The sequence below is a fragment of the Canis lupus genome, chromosome 15, assembly GCF_048164855.1.
Source record: "Canis lupus baileyi chromosome 15, mCanLup2.hap1, whole genome shotgun sequence".
Classification (NCBI taxonomy): Eukaryota; Metazoa; Chordata; class Mammalia; order Carnivora; family Canidae; genus Canis; species Canis lupus.
Genome location: NC_132852.1, coordinates 49935925 through 49949815, shown reverse-complemented (window position 1 = coordinate 49949815; position 13891 = coordinate 49935925). Strand labels below are relative to the sequence as shown.

Sequence of the window (13891 nt, the reverse complement as noted above, 5' to 3'; positions counted from 1 at the left end):
AACTCTACCATTTTGCTTGGGGGAATCAAAGGGGTTGGTCCTGGACCCAGCTAGACACAGTCCAAAAATCGGGCTGTCATGGATGTGTCATGGATCACTGTAGGTCCCTGGGTCATTGGCTGCATACACCATACCTGGGCGCCACAGCCCTGCTCTGCTTCTACTCCTCACCACTGCTGACTCCCCATCCAGCCACCAGCTGGGTGGGGAAGGCTCCCGGAGCTGACCCGAGGCACCAACTCCACGGAAGAGCCACAAGTGACGCTCAGCCCAGACACCACAATGACTCTGCTGTCCTGAAGGCAACTCTGGCCCGGCAGCCCCAGTGTCTGCCAACCAAGCCTCCCAGCTCTTCCTGCAGCCCTCGCCCCTGGCTCTGCTGTGTGTGTGTGTGTGTGTGTGTGTGTGTGTGTGTGTGGACGGGGACAGCAGCCAGCTCTCTGCCGGGCTCTCTAACAAGTTCCACGAGTCTGTTTGTTAAAGAAAAATTCCAGTGGGTCCATCCAACACATGGAACTCAAGTACAGAAATTATATTTATCCACCCCACTGCCAAGGAGATCACATGCCCCGTGAGTCACTCCAGATGTGCTCAAAAACAGCGTCTCTCTGTGGAAGCCCAGTCCCCAATCCCGGAGAGAGTCGAATTAGCAGAGGTCCCAATTCCTGTCCCAACCCCCCGACCCCCCCTTGTTTGATGTTCATTATTCTCCCACCCTTCTGGGGCAGGAGAGGGTATCTGTGCACCTCTGCAGAGGGAAGGGGGTAAGAACTGTATCCTCACACTGGGAGGACCAGTAGGGGCATACCTGTAGCTCCGGAAGTCCCATTGGGTTTGCGGACAGTTTTTCACCTTTTTGGACGAAAAGATGTGTTGGAAGACGTTGCTGCTTCTGCTGTTGTGTTACGATGCCCAGGCCACTGTGTCCCACAGGTGGAGCAGGGGTAAGTGGCTTTGTGTTTGTTTGTTTGTTTGATGTTCATTATTCTTTTCTTAAATACAATTGGGAATTTGAGGGGGAAAGAGTAAGTTGGCAAAAGGAAATTAGAAGCCCTGCACTCCTCCTCCCTTTTATCCCCCCTCTGCCAATTGCTTTATGCTTCCTGATGTGTTAGAAGGTGCTAGAAGCTGATGAGGATGGATGGGACACTGCAAAATATCAAAGCCACTGAGGGCACCTGGTCGAGGTGAAGAAAGCAGAGGGCATCCCCTACTGACCTCTTTGCCTCAAAGAAGATTGAGCAGACTCCCTCGAGCCCCCCCGCGCCCCTCACCCAGCAGCTGCAGCCAGGCAGGGCATGTCAAGGGCAGGTACCTGATGCTGGCATCGAGGGACTCTGGGTGCTGCAGTGCAAAAGGCCTGCTACCCGGGGGACCCCAACAAGGGATGCTGGGCATTGGCTGTCCACATGGAGGTCTCCATGCTGCTTCCGAGCTGGGGTGGACGACCCCCTTCCAGCTGGGGAGAGCTGGCCCAGGGGCAGGAGAGGAAGAGTAACCCTTTGGCGTTGACGTGCATACCGGACTGCTACTGCCACCCACCGGCCCCTGGGTCCACCTGGAAAGGAGGGAGCCCGGCGAGGCTGTTCCCTCATGGACAACTTCCTTTCCCTTGGGACCATGTGGCATCTTTTTCCTATGCCCCGGACTGGCTCCAGTTGGAATACAGGCTCCAGTTAGCACGTCCAGCCAATTAGACTTGATCACTGCTGGGGACTGAGGGAGCAGGAGTGTGGACCTCTCTGTGCAGAGCTCACCAACCCTCCCCACTGCCTAAAGTCAACTGAGGTCTCTCTCCTCAAAAGCACCCGAAAAAGAAGTCAGGCTCCTAGGTGTTTCTAGAAATCCAAAACAGGATGAGGGCTGGCCTGGCGGGAGGGGTGGGGGTGGGGGGCTGAGGCTCCACGTTCTCCAGAAGAGTGTTGGGGAAGGAAGGAGCAGCCAGTGCGGAACTGGAACCGAGCAGCACAGAGCAAACGGATCTGACACGGGTGGGGAGCAAACGGCGCTGCATTGATTCGGATTCTATTCCCTCATTTTTAGGCTTGAGATCAGGGACTTGCCAATTCTCTTAGCTGAGCTGTGAAATGATTGCTACTTAGAGGCAAATCATTAATGGAGCATTTTCCTTTTTTTCTGGTCATGTCACCCACACATCCCTTCTCTGCTCGTGATGTGCACAGACTTTAGAGGCAACACTTGGGAAAGCAACGAGACCTTGGCATTACCTTAGGCCACTTACCCTGTGTGCTACTGGGGCCCTTCCCTATTCTGTCTATTAGAAAAAGAGGATAATATCCCCCCCGCCCCCCAATGCAGAGGCCGTTAGAAAGCCAAATGAGATAATTCGCTTTATAACAAGGCTTGCAAATACCAAAGCCACGTCATGGGCAATCCTGCAAGGAACTCAGATTTAAGCCCTGCCTCTAATTAGCTGTGTGATGTCTGGCAAGTCTCTTAACCTCTCTGAGCTTTGATTCACTAACAGGTCACATATTAACCTATCAAAGCTTATCTTCGCTGCGCATGGTGAAGGTCATATCCAAAATGTGAATAACACGCTTTGCAAGTGGTGAAGCAGCTGATAAATGTGAGTGATCACCTACCACATAAACCAATGGCAAGTTTTCCTTGAAGAAAGTTTGAGGCTCTCCTTCAACAGAAGGTTCTATCAGCAACGTCCTGGGAGCCAGTGCTGTACCCGCCCCCCTCCCCGGGGAAGGTCTGCTCCTAAATAATAATATCAAATCTATCTAGAGACAGGAAGCCTGCACAGCTGGACCAGAGGCCATGAGGGGGCAGCTTTGTTAAGCGCTGGATTAGCGGTTCCCGCAGGGCTTGGAGTCAACAAGTGATAGAGTCCCTCCAACCATCATCAGAAGTCTTCCACGTAGTTGACTTTTTTTTTCATTTTTGACATTTTTTCCTAATTATAAAAGGAATACCCAACTGCCGTTTTTGAAAGATGGAATGGGAGTCACACCCAAGTAAAAAAACAACTTTTCCAAATGTACTTAACTGTTCCTTTCGCCTTCATCCTTACCCCCACCCCCACCCCAGCGCCAGGCCTAATTTAGCGGAATTCCCTGTCCATACAGCCTGAGGACGACCTCTCCCTGCGAGGTCCTCCTCCTCTTCCTACAACACCTCCCCCTCTCCCCCCGCCCTGGACCCCTCTCCGGCACCACCACCACCACCCACCCCATCCCTGCACCAGCAATCAGGCCTCCACCCTCTCCCACCCCCTGCCCCAAGTGGAAATGTAGAAATAACCCCAAAAGGAACACACCCTGCTGTCAGGACAGCCTCTCCCTACAAGTGCTCTCTAGGATTCCGCCCTGGGAGGCAGCTTTCCATGCCAGCCCCACCAGCTGGACCGAGACCCAGATGACTCACCTGTGGTTAGTGAGGCCAGCCCGGAAGCTGGACACATCTGGCCCAAGCCCCCAGGTCCTGCCAGCGTGCCCTTTGGGGGGCTGATGGGAACTAACCAGTCTGAAAGAAAGAAAGAATGAAAGAAAGAAAGAAAGAAAGAAAGAAAGAAAGAAAGAAAGAAAGAAAGAAAGAAGGAAAGAGAAAGAAAAAAGAAAGATATGTATTAAATACTATAAATAAGCGTTTTTATTAAACACATGTAAATTGTTCTTTTTAAAAGCAGGTTCATAGGGAAGAATGGCCCTTCAGTTAGCAGGTGGATTGTCTTTGTCAGGAGTCCCTTTTAGTGCTGTGTGTGTTTCCAGTCATGAACACTCCACGAAGGGCAGGGCCTGTGATTGGTGGATCTGTGTTCAACAGGTATTGACTGACTAACAGGACGTAGCTGAGCGCACCCCCGCCCCCCTCCACGGCCGCGGTGCCTCCATGGGGCAGGCGCTCCTCTGAGCATCCGCAGGTAGGAAGGTAGAGGATGGGCAAGCAATCCACGAGCCCAGATCACTCAACTCGAAGGCGACAGATGGATTTTTGGCAGCCAACCCATGTCTGGGGCATCAGGGTCTGGCTGCCCTCCCTCACCACCCTGGAGAGGGTGGGCATCCCCACCCAAGATCTTTCATAAAGGAAGTTTTTCCTTTCCACGCCCATTGCCATTTCCATTGAGTCGCTTCAAGGGATTCGTTGAAAATATCATTGGGTTTGGGCTGATACGGTGTGCAGCCTGAATCCCTTCCAGCAAGCTCTTTGGTACAAATGCTGTGTACAGTTACGTGGGAGCCATGGTTAGGCTTAATGCCATTCTGTTCTATTAGACATATTTGGAGGATTTGGGGGAGGAAGATTTTTATCCCCAGATTACAGAAAGTCGACAAGAAGGTCAGGCTGCAAAGCAAAGATAGGCCCTTCCACTTAGGGAGACTTTTGTCCATATGTCTGGGCAAGAAGACTTGGATGGCTAAAGTGTAGGGGAGACAGCTGCCGGCCTTTGATTGAGATCATTAAAAGTAGCTTCTCGGGGTACCTGGGTGGCTCAGCAGTTGAGCGTCTGCCTTTGGCCCAGGGGTGTGGGATCGAGTCCCACATCGGGCTCCCTGCATGGAGCCTGCCTCTCCCTCTGCCTGTGTCTCTGCCTCTTTCCCTGTGTCTCTCATGAATAAATAGATAAATAAAATCTTCTAAAAAAAAAAAAAAAGTAGTTTCTCCTAGGGAGGAATACAGGCTCCTGGGAGATAAAGGGAGGGGATGGCAGAGACAGACCTTATCTATATTTTGATAATTAGCCAGCACTTGGAACTGCAAATAAGTTCTAGAATCAACTTGTTAGATAGAGAAGAATTGAGGGGCGTCTGGGTGGCCCAGTCAGTTAAGCCCCCAACTCTTGATCTCAGCTCAGGTCTTGATCTCAGGGTTGCGAATTCAAGCCCCATATAGGGCTCCACAGCCAGCTTTTAAAAAAAGGGAGGGAGCCCCCCCCCCACCCCGGAGAGAAGGATTTAGTAAAGCACTCTGTTTGAAAAGGGTGGAGTTTAGTGACAAGGGTAGTTAATGTGTTTCTATGGGATCATCTAATCCTTCAATAGTCATGGGCAGGATGCTATGTGCCGGGAATACAGTATCGAGCAAAACAGACAGGATCCTGGGATCCCTGGGTGGCTCAGCGGTTTGGCTCCTGCCTTCGGCCCGGGGTTTGATCCTGGGTCCCAGGGTCGAGTCCTGCGTCAGGCTCCATGCGTGGAGCCTGCTTCTTCCTCTGCCTGTGTCTCTGTGTGTCTCTCATGAATAAATAAATAAAATCTTTAAGAAAAAAACAAAAAAACAGACAGGATCCCATGACCTCAGGGAGCTGACATCCTAGTAAGGGAAACTGACATAAACACGTATATAAGTAAGACCTCTGGTGTGCTGGATGACACTATATGAGAGACAGAGTATGCAGGATTATATTTTCAAATAGAGAAGTCAGGGAGGGTGTCCCTGAGGGCGTGACTGATGGCCTGGAGGAGACATGGAGTAAGCGACTGCTGGAGAAAGTAGTCCAGGCAGGAGAAACAGAGGTGCAAAGGCCCTGCAGCAGAAGCATGCCTGGTAATGCTCAAGGAAGCGGCCTGTGGCTAGGGTGGCAGGAGCCGGTGGGGAATAACAGGCTCGGAGAGGTAGTAAGAAGTCAAGTCACATAGCACCTGGTAGCCATTTGAAGATCTTTGGCTTTCACACTGAGTGAGATGGAAAGCCATTGAAGGTTCTGGACAATGAGTGACAGCATCTGACCTATGTTTTCACAGAATCACTTTAGTTGTATTAAGAATAGGATGATTGGGGATCCCCAGGTGGCCCTGTGGTTAAGTGTCTGCCTTCGGTCCAGGGCATGATTCCGGAGTCCCATGTCGGGCTCCCTGCATGGAGCCTGCTTCTCCCTCTGCCTGTGTCTCTGCCTCTGTGTTTGTGTGTGTGTGTGTGTGTGTGTGTGTGTGTGTCTCATGAATACATAAATAAAATATTTAAAAAAAAAGAATAGAATGATGGGGCGCCTGGGTGGCTCAGTTGGTTAAGCATTCGACTCTTGATTGCAGCTCAGGTCGAGATCTCAGGGTCGTGAGGTCGAGCCCTGCATTGGGCTCCATGCTCAGCAGGGAGTCTGCTTGAGGACTGCCCCTGCCCCTGCCCTGCCCCTCCCTGCGCTCACACACACTCTTTCACTCAAAAAAAAAAAAAATCACATGTGATTCATTTCAGAATATGTTTTATACCAAATGCCTTCATCCATAATGAACTACATTATCTTCCCTGAGCCCAGTCTTCAGGCGCCACACCTGCGGGAAGATAGCATTGTCCTCCGTCCCTATCAGGGAGATAGGCTTTGGGAGCCTACAGGTCTCGATTTAATCTCAGAGCTACAGCAAACAAATCGGGTGGCCTAGGGCCAGTTTCTTAACCTCCACGTTTCTTCATCTATGAAAAGGCACGTTAGTACCCACCTGACAGCACGCTGTGCAGCTAGGAGTGGGCTCACGAGCTGCCATGGCAGCTGAGCTTCCCATTGTGACCACTTCGGCCTGCGGTCCGAATGCATGTCCCAGCAGAAGAGCTGGACATGACCTGCCATAGCAGAGGACCCTGCAATCTCTGGATCCGGTTCCCGGACTATCTCAGTGCATGTGCATGACTTTTAGCAAGTGGGTCCCTCTCCAGCCTCTGGCCTCGCACACTGCGCCCCACTACCCCCCTTCTCTCAGAGAAGCTGCGTGGCTAATGGCCATCCGTGGGGAGCACTCAAGACTCCCTGCCATCAGCCTGCTGAAGATCATGCTGCCCGGAGCAGGTCACTGATTGCCCACAGTGCACAGGCAGCAGGACTTGCAGGGACCCCCGCAGAGAGCAGGCCAGGGGAAAGCTCAGCAAAGCCTGAAGGGTCTCCGTGGCTGGTTTGGCTTTCTTTAGGCTTTTTAGAAGTCCCTGGCTTTGAAATCCTTTAAAACCACCCCCACCCATACACTGAGCCTTCCCTTGGAGCCCAGCCTCGTGCAGACTTCGAGGTCAAGGAGGGGAAGCATAGACGTCCCCCCTTGCTCCCAGGAGCGGGCCACCCCAAGGAACGTTTTCGGGGGGCCAGATGGCAAGATGTGAAATGGGGGGCCTGGCCGCAGAGGGCAGAGGGGGCCGCAGCGGCGGCGGGGTTGCAGGGAAGGGCCCCCCGGGGGAGCGGGGCTGGTTCCAGTCTGCACGGCTCTGCTCCCGGGAGCTGCTCAGCTCCCGCCTGGGCCGTTCGCATGTCTGGGAGTCCAGCCTCCGCTGTCGGAGACGAGAACATCTGGAGGGACTGTGTATTTAACCTCTCACCCACATGTTTCGCTGTGGCCCGGACATGCCTTGTGTCCACCCCTGCCTCCAGCATCTCCGCAAAGGGGAACTTACACTCTCCGGGCCTCCCCCTGTTCACAGAAAGTCAGACCCGGGCCTCTCCGACGTTGGGCCCAGGGCCGGCTGCACTTGCACACCCAGCGCCGTCCGAAAGCATCTGCCTGCCCCACTGTCCCAGCAGCCCCAGCATGGGGACGAGTTCCGGCAGAAGGTGGTGGAAGCAGGTGGAGCCGGAGAACCAGGAGGGAGGGATCCATCCGTCAGCTTTCTGTGCTTCCCTGCACACACTTTCTGGGGCAACGATCTGCCTCCTGGTCTAGAGGCTGACACCTACGATCGTCCCCAAACTGTGTTACCAGTTTTCAAAGAATCAGAATAAGGGCGCTTGGGAACAACAGCATTTTCATTATCCAGCTGAGCTTTGAATCCACATCCATTTTCCTCCCCATTCTTTGAGGAGTCAGGGTCCACTTGGTGGCGGGGAGGCGGGGTGTTAAAGGAGTGTTGGTGTTCACAGGGAGACAATTTCACCATGAAGAACTTCCCAGAAGGCGGCCATCCCAGAAAGGGCTCCATGCACAGGCCATTCATCCCCTCCTAGCCTCTTCACCTGCTGGGGTGTGGATTTTTTTTTTTTTTAAAGGAACAATACTTGTAATTTCACAGTAAGAATGGAATCCCAGGAGAAGAATTAAAGAAGTAAAGTTGCTCTCAGATCCTATCCCGAGAATGAGATTTCATCCACCCTCTCATGGTAAGAAGAAAAGAAGGGCATGCAGAAAGAAGCAGGCCACGTGTTGGTCTAGGACCAGGTCTGGTCCTGGTGTCCTCTCCCACCAAGGAGAAAGTGGAGTCAAAGTACCTACCTTATTTGTGCCTCTATTCATTTGTCTCCAAGAACATGATGGCCCTGGTCTCCTTAGATGACCCCTGCAGATGGGTGTGGGGTGTGCCTCGTGGCATGACCCTGGATCTGGATAACCCAGTGGCTGCCCACTGCAAGGACCTGGGAGCTGTAAAAAGTCCTGCTGCCTACACCCACCCCAGAGATGCCCATGCATTGGTCTGGGAGCTGGCCTTCGGCCTTCAGGATTCTCCAAGCTCCCGGGTCAATATTGAGAACCGCTGGGTTAACTTCCAAGCGGCATCCGGCCAGGGCAGCTCCTTCTGCACGACGTCAGGTCAAGCACCCTCCGATTCTCAACCCTGGCTGCCCCTAGAAGCCACCGTTAGAAGTCTAGGAAACTTCAAAAAAAAAAATCTTCCAGTCGCATTTGCACTCTGGTTCCATTAAACCCAAACCTCTGCGGCTGGGACCCAGGCTTCATCCCTTTGGGTGATTCTAATGTGCGATCTAGGTTGCAAATCAGGGAGCAGGAGAGGCCTCCTTCCTCCACCTGCCACCATAGGGAGAGGCAATGAGCGAACAGAAACGAAGGCCTTCTCAAGCCCTAAAATCGATGGTTCTATGGGAAGTTGGCACTTTTCTGGCAAAGAAAACAAATTTTGCTAAACTGCTGGGCTAGGAAATATTGCTCTGCGATTCATTGGCTCCTTGCCCCGAAGGGCTCTGGGGGAGCAGAGCTGGTTACCCCACCGCTCCCTGGCTGTTGGTCGCCAACACCTGCACACTACCCCGGAAGCCTGCGGGGCTCTGCTGGGGGTGCAGAAACACGAAACCATCTGTATCCTCGCCCATGAGGAGCCCGCGGTGTAGATAATAAATGACTTACACAGTAAACAGTATTACAGCAGTACGACGCCTTGCTGACCAGTTTTTTCCAGGAGGTGGGAGATGCCTACCAGTGAGCTTTTCAGGAAATGCCCTTTACATCGAAGATGTTGCATTTTTATCACTTGCAATAGAAAACCCCAAATACTTGAGCAGTGCCCTGCCTTCTTTAACTGCAGTATGCTGGACCACACTGGACTCTTTCTAGATGGTTCCAAGGGCACCATCATCGAGAAGGAGAACTGTCACATAGGATTGCACAGCTTGTGCTTCACACACCTTTGGGGGGCGCTACTTACCTCCAGGTCTCTCGTGGATTTTTACAGCTAGCTGTCCAGGCTTCTGGTAGATCCCAATCAAGTGTCTTGAAGAAGATCCACGTTTTTTTGTTTTGTTTTTGTTTTTTTTTAAATCAGCTGGCAGCAAGATCACCAGTCACTTCTGCGCAGTGCCCTGGTACGAGGTGGGGCCATGGGGTACATGGGGTTGTAGGCTCCCACCCAACACGATCCTAGAGGACTGCCATTTCTCATGATCATTCCCATACTCTGTAACAGTTTGTCTTCTCCTTCACCTGTCCCGCGTCACCTGCACCCCCCGGCCCCGGCCTCCAGGGGCTCATCCATCTTCCTCCAGCTACAACTTCTAAATGCAGTCACCAAGGAATAACACTGGCAAGTCCTTGACTTCATAGCAAGTGCATCTCTAAGTCCGCCGGCCCTTGGGGGAAGCCCTGAGTTTAGCTCCACACACCCCGAGGGCCAAGTGTCAGGGTCTGGTGGCCGCTCTCTTCCTGAACGTTGTCACCTGTATTCAGATTCCTGGCAGCTCTTGCAGATGCCTGGGGAATAGCCGCAAGTCTGCTCCTCTGATTAAAAGGGTTGTCCATAAACACGAACCGGCCCTTCACACTGATCAGCGGGACCGTATTAGAGAACTCCTTTGTTAAATTAGGGAGGGCAAGGGGTTGTCGGTTTGCTCACTTCTGTTTTAGTTTGCTTTACATAAATGCCTTAGGGGATACATATCCTATTTTTCAAGGCTTTCTGGGACGCTTCTGATGAGGAGCCAGGTTTGAAGTCACTGGTCTGAGCTAGTAACATCTGACACGCCTGGGAGCCCTCGGGGACACACCAGAGCTGTCACCTCTCCCCGCTTCACAGCCGCCACCACCTGGAGTCAGTCGCTCCCCAGGCCGGCTGGGAGCAAGGAAGCCATGTGCACGCAGTGGCCCCCCCGAGCTGACTCTTGTTTCTTGCAGCCGTGCTCTTCCCTGCCGCCCACCGGCCAAAGAGATCCTCATCGATGCCATTGAACCCCGTCCTGCAGAGCTCCCTGGACGACGTAGAACTGCTCTACGAGGTAGGCAGATGGGACAGTGGTCAAGTCCCGCCAAAGGCATTGCACCCTCTCTGTGGTCTCTTGGAGAAGGAGCCTAAGTGTGGGAGGATGAGCAGCCTCTTGCCATAGGGCCTGGTCTAAATGAATTGGTAAAAAAATTAAAAAATTAAAAAAAAATAAACGATTTGGTGGGCTCATCCCATCCTGTCCATCCCAGAATGACGTCGTCCTCACACCTCCTTCCCATGACAGGGTCACTCATGGTGGCATCAGGAGTTCAGTGGAGGCAAAATTAGAGATTTCCATGTGGCCCAGAGGTGCCACTACAGGCACCCAAGGAACAGAGCAGGGCAACATTCCCAAGCACAGGCCTTGAGGCAGGACCCGTCGGGGGGGCGGGGGTCAGGAGATGCCACACCACCATCTGAGGAGAGCCGTGTCCCTGTCCCCAATAACTGCATGCAAAGACCCCACCCCGCCTGCAGACCACGGGGGAGCTCCCCAGAGCTGCTCGGACTGGTTCACGATAAGGCTTCAGATTCAGGATCCGAGCTGTAGCCCTGGCCCCCATCAGCTGTGTGACCTTGCGTAAGCTACCATCGCTCTCTGGGCCTGAATCTCCTCAACTGTTAACTGGGGAGCTATGGCCATCTCCGAAATTCCCCTCTGGCCTCTCACATCCCCCACGGACCAGGACTGTCTGGCTCAGAAAGAGACAGCCTACTGCGGCCGAGCGGTGAGCTAGGGGGAGGAGGGGAGATTTCAGATCCTGCCACGGGGAACCAACTTTGTCAAGTCTTGAACTTGGGAGTCACATGAACAGAGCTGTTCTAGAAAGATAACAGACAGTAGCATGGAGGATGGATTAGTGCCAGGAGGAGTCAGAGACAGGGAGGAAAGTTAGAACTCGGAATCCAAGAGGCATTTATTAAGTTCCTGGTATGAGTCTGGTACGGAGTGGGGGACCCATGTGGCAGGCTCTGTGCTGCTCTTCAAGAACAGGTGAAAAATGTGGCCAGATCTCTGAATCCCACTTCATTCCTAGCACCATTCTCTGCATCCTTCGAATTCAACTTCTGATCTTGGATTACCCAAAATAGTCAGTTCATGCTTTAGGAGATCTTTGGTGGATGTGAGGGAGGGAGGCAGGGAAGCAGGGGCTGGCGCGGTGGTCCAGACCACTGGTGACAATGAGCAGTCACTGAAACAGTGGCTTTGTGCCTGGCACGGTACTAGACGTCGTCCGTACTTGTCTTCTCTCAATATCCCAGGGAAGTATGGTCACTAATCATTTCACAGAGGAGGAAAATGAGGCTCAGAGAAGTTGAGTAACTCGTCCGGGGGGTGACACAGCCAGTGGAAAGGTCAGAACTGGAACCTTTTAGGCAGCAGCCGCCCTAAATGAACATCTGTGATAACGATCGCAGTGATGCCCTCGACGATGCCCGAATGCTTCATGTCTTTCTCCGTCCCGTGTCTCTCTCTCCAGTTCCTGCTAGCTGAACTTGACATCAGCCCTGACCTGAAGATCGCCATCAAGGACGAGGAGCTGGCCTCCTTGAGGAAGGCCGCTGACTTCCATATCATCTGCAATGACGTGATCCCCAAGCACATCCCGGATATCCGCCGGCTGAGCGCCAGCCTCTCCAGCCACCCTGGCATCCTCAAGAAGGAGGACTTTGAAAGGACAGCGCTGACCCTGGCCTACGCGGCCTACCGCACAGCCCTGTCCCAAGGGCATCAGAAGGACATCTGGGCCCAGTCCCTCCTTAGCCTCTTCCAGGCCTTGCGGCATGACTTGATGCGGTCCTCGGGCCCCAGAGGGTCTCCCTGAGAGACCGGCCCACACCCGACCACGGGACAGGGACCAGCACACACAGTAATCCAAATACTCTTCCTTCTCTACTCCGTTTACAGAGCCCAGCAACAAAGCACATGCCACCAACTCAGAGTAGCGGAGGTAAAACAAGTGGCGCCACGTTCTTTGCCCTTTGTAGATCCCTGACAAGCACGTTTACCCATGTCACCATGTGACCTGCACTGGAAGAAAGGGCAAGGGTGGGAATTCGAGATTCCTCCAAAGGCCAAATGATTTGCTGAGTGTCATGTGGAAGTCTAGGATATGCCTCAACACTGACTGCCGCAAATACCCTAGGGCAAGGCCAGAGCTAGAGGATCCAGCACAGAGGTTTGGGCACAGCGGGAAGATGGAGGACAGACCTCTGGGGTGTGAGTTGATTAAACATCTTTCCAAAGATTCTATGGTAAAATATTAAAAAAAAAAAAAAAAAAGCCAACCTAGAACTATAGCCAGATAAATACGTTGTTGGTCAAAGATAGGCTTCTCAACTTTTCCAAAAGTCACCAAGAAGAATCAGTTAGAAAAGCAGTAATTTAATGACCTATATGTCTTGATTCTTCTTCTCTGAAAGCTGAGCTAACACAGAGGAGAAACAGGAAGGGGGCTGCCTTCCTGGGGAGAAGCAGAAAGCCAACAGTCATGCCCTGGCTCTTGTCTTCTCAACAGAGAAAGCAAGCTAGTGCACAGAGGGTCCCCCTAATGAGGAGGTGGCACCAACGGCCATGCCTAGCCAAACGCTTGAAATTATTTAGCACCATCAGAAAATGAGATGCTCCAAATAAAGATATTTCGGATGATGGAATTTCCCCTCTCAAATGCCAAAACTTTCCTTCTAGCAATATTGACCTGGTACCTTTTTAAACTACACATACGAAACACCTTAAGCTTTTATTTAGTTATCTTGAAGAATCCTGATGGAGTTGGATAAAACACCTCTAAGAGGGCTCTGCTTCTGAAATGTCCATGATCACTGAGGGAACCGTGAGCTATTACAGAGAGGAAAGCAGGACCGAGGGGTCTGTTGGACTGTCCCAACCAGCCCTGGAAGGCCCCAGGCTTTGCTAACTCTGCGTGTATGGGAGCTCCTCTGTCGCCTTCTTCACTGTGAGACTGTAAGAGTGCACTTTTTCTTTCTTGCCTACATAGCCTGCCCTTTGCAATTTGTTCTTTTGTAGAAGAACAGGATGGCTAGGCTTGTTACAACCCGATGTCAAATAAGTGTTAGTAGATGAAGGTCTCTGCTCGCAGTGAAGCACTGGGCTCTCATACAGATTCCTCACCAGCTCAGAGATCTTTCTGGCTCCCCTAGGTTGATGGCTGGGTTTGGGAGGCTAACACCGAAAGAGGTCTAACCTTTGAATGAATGAGACCTTATCAGGCTAAATTTGATTCCGAAATGGGTATTTAACAACTGTCACTTGGTGATGCCTAAAGCTGCTCTGGACTTCTTAAAAACTTCGACTACATGATTGCCAAGCAGCCCAAGCTGCATGATCGCTTTGGAGAAATAACATCCTGATGTTCTTGGGCTCAGTATATTAATAACTTCAAATTTAGTCTCTGATACATGCTTTCTGTTCAATTTCTCTCTAATAGTATGTGTTCTCTTTGACACACGGTCACTAAGCTGGTCTCTTTTTGTTTTACTTGATGTCTCTTCTGCT

General features: G+C 52.0%; 1 protein-coding gene across 1 annotated transcript; it reads left to right on the top strand.

Annotated features, from left to right (window-relative positions):
* Nucleotides 1-610: 610 nt before the first annotated feature.
* Nucleotides 611-13029, top strand: FAM180A (family with sequence similarity 180 member A). Its single transcript, XM_072777349.1, has 3 exons — nucleotides 611-944; nucleotides 10287-10387; nucleotides 11856-13029. Exons 1-3 carry the CDS (start codon nucleotides 869-871, stop codon nucleotides 12198-12200), a joined length of 522 nt encoding a protein of 173 aa, XP_072633450.1. The 5' UTR covers nucleotides 611-868; the 3' UTR covers nucleotides 12201-13029.
* The last annotated feature ends 862 nt before the right edge of the window (nucleotides 13030-13891 follow it).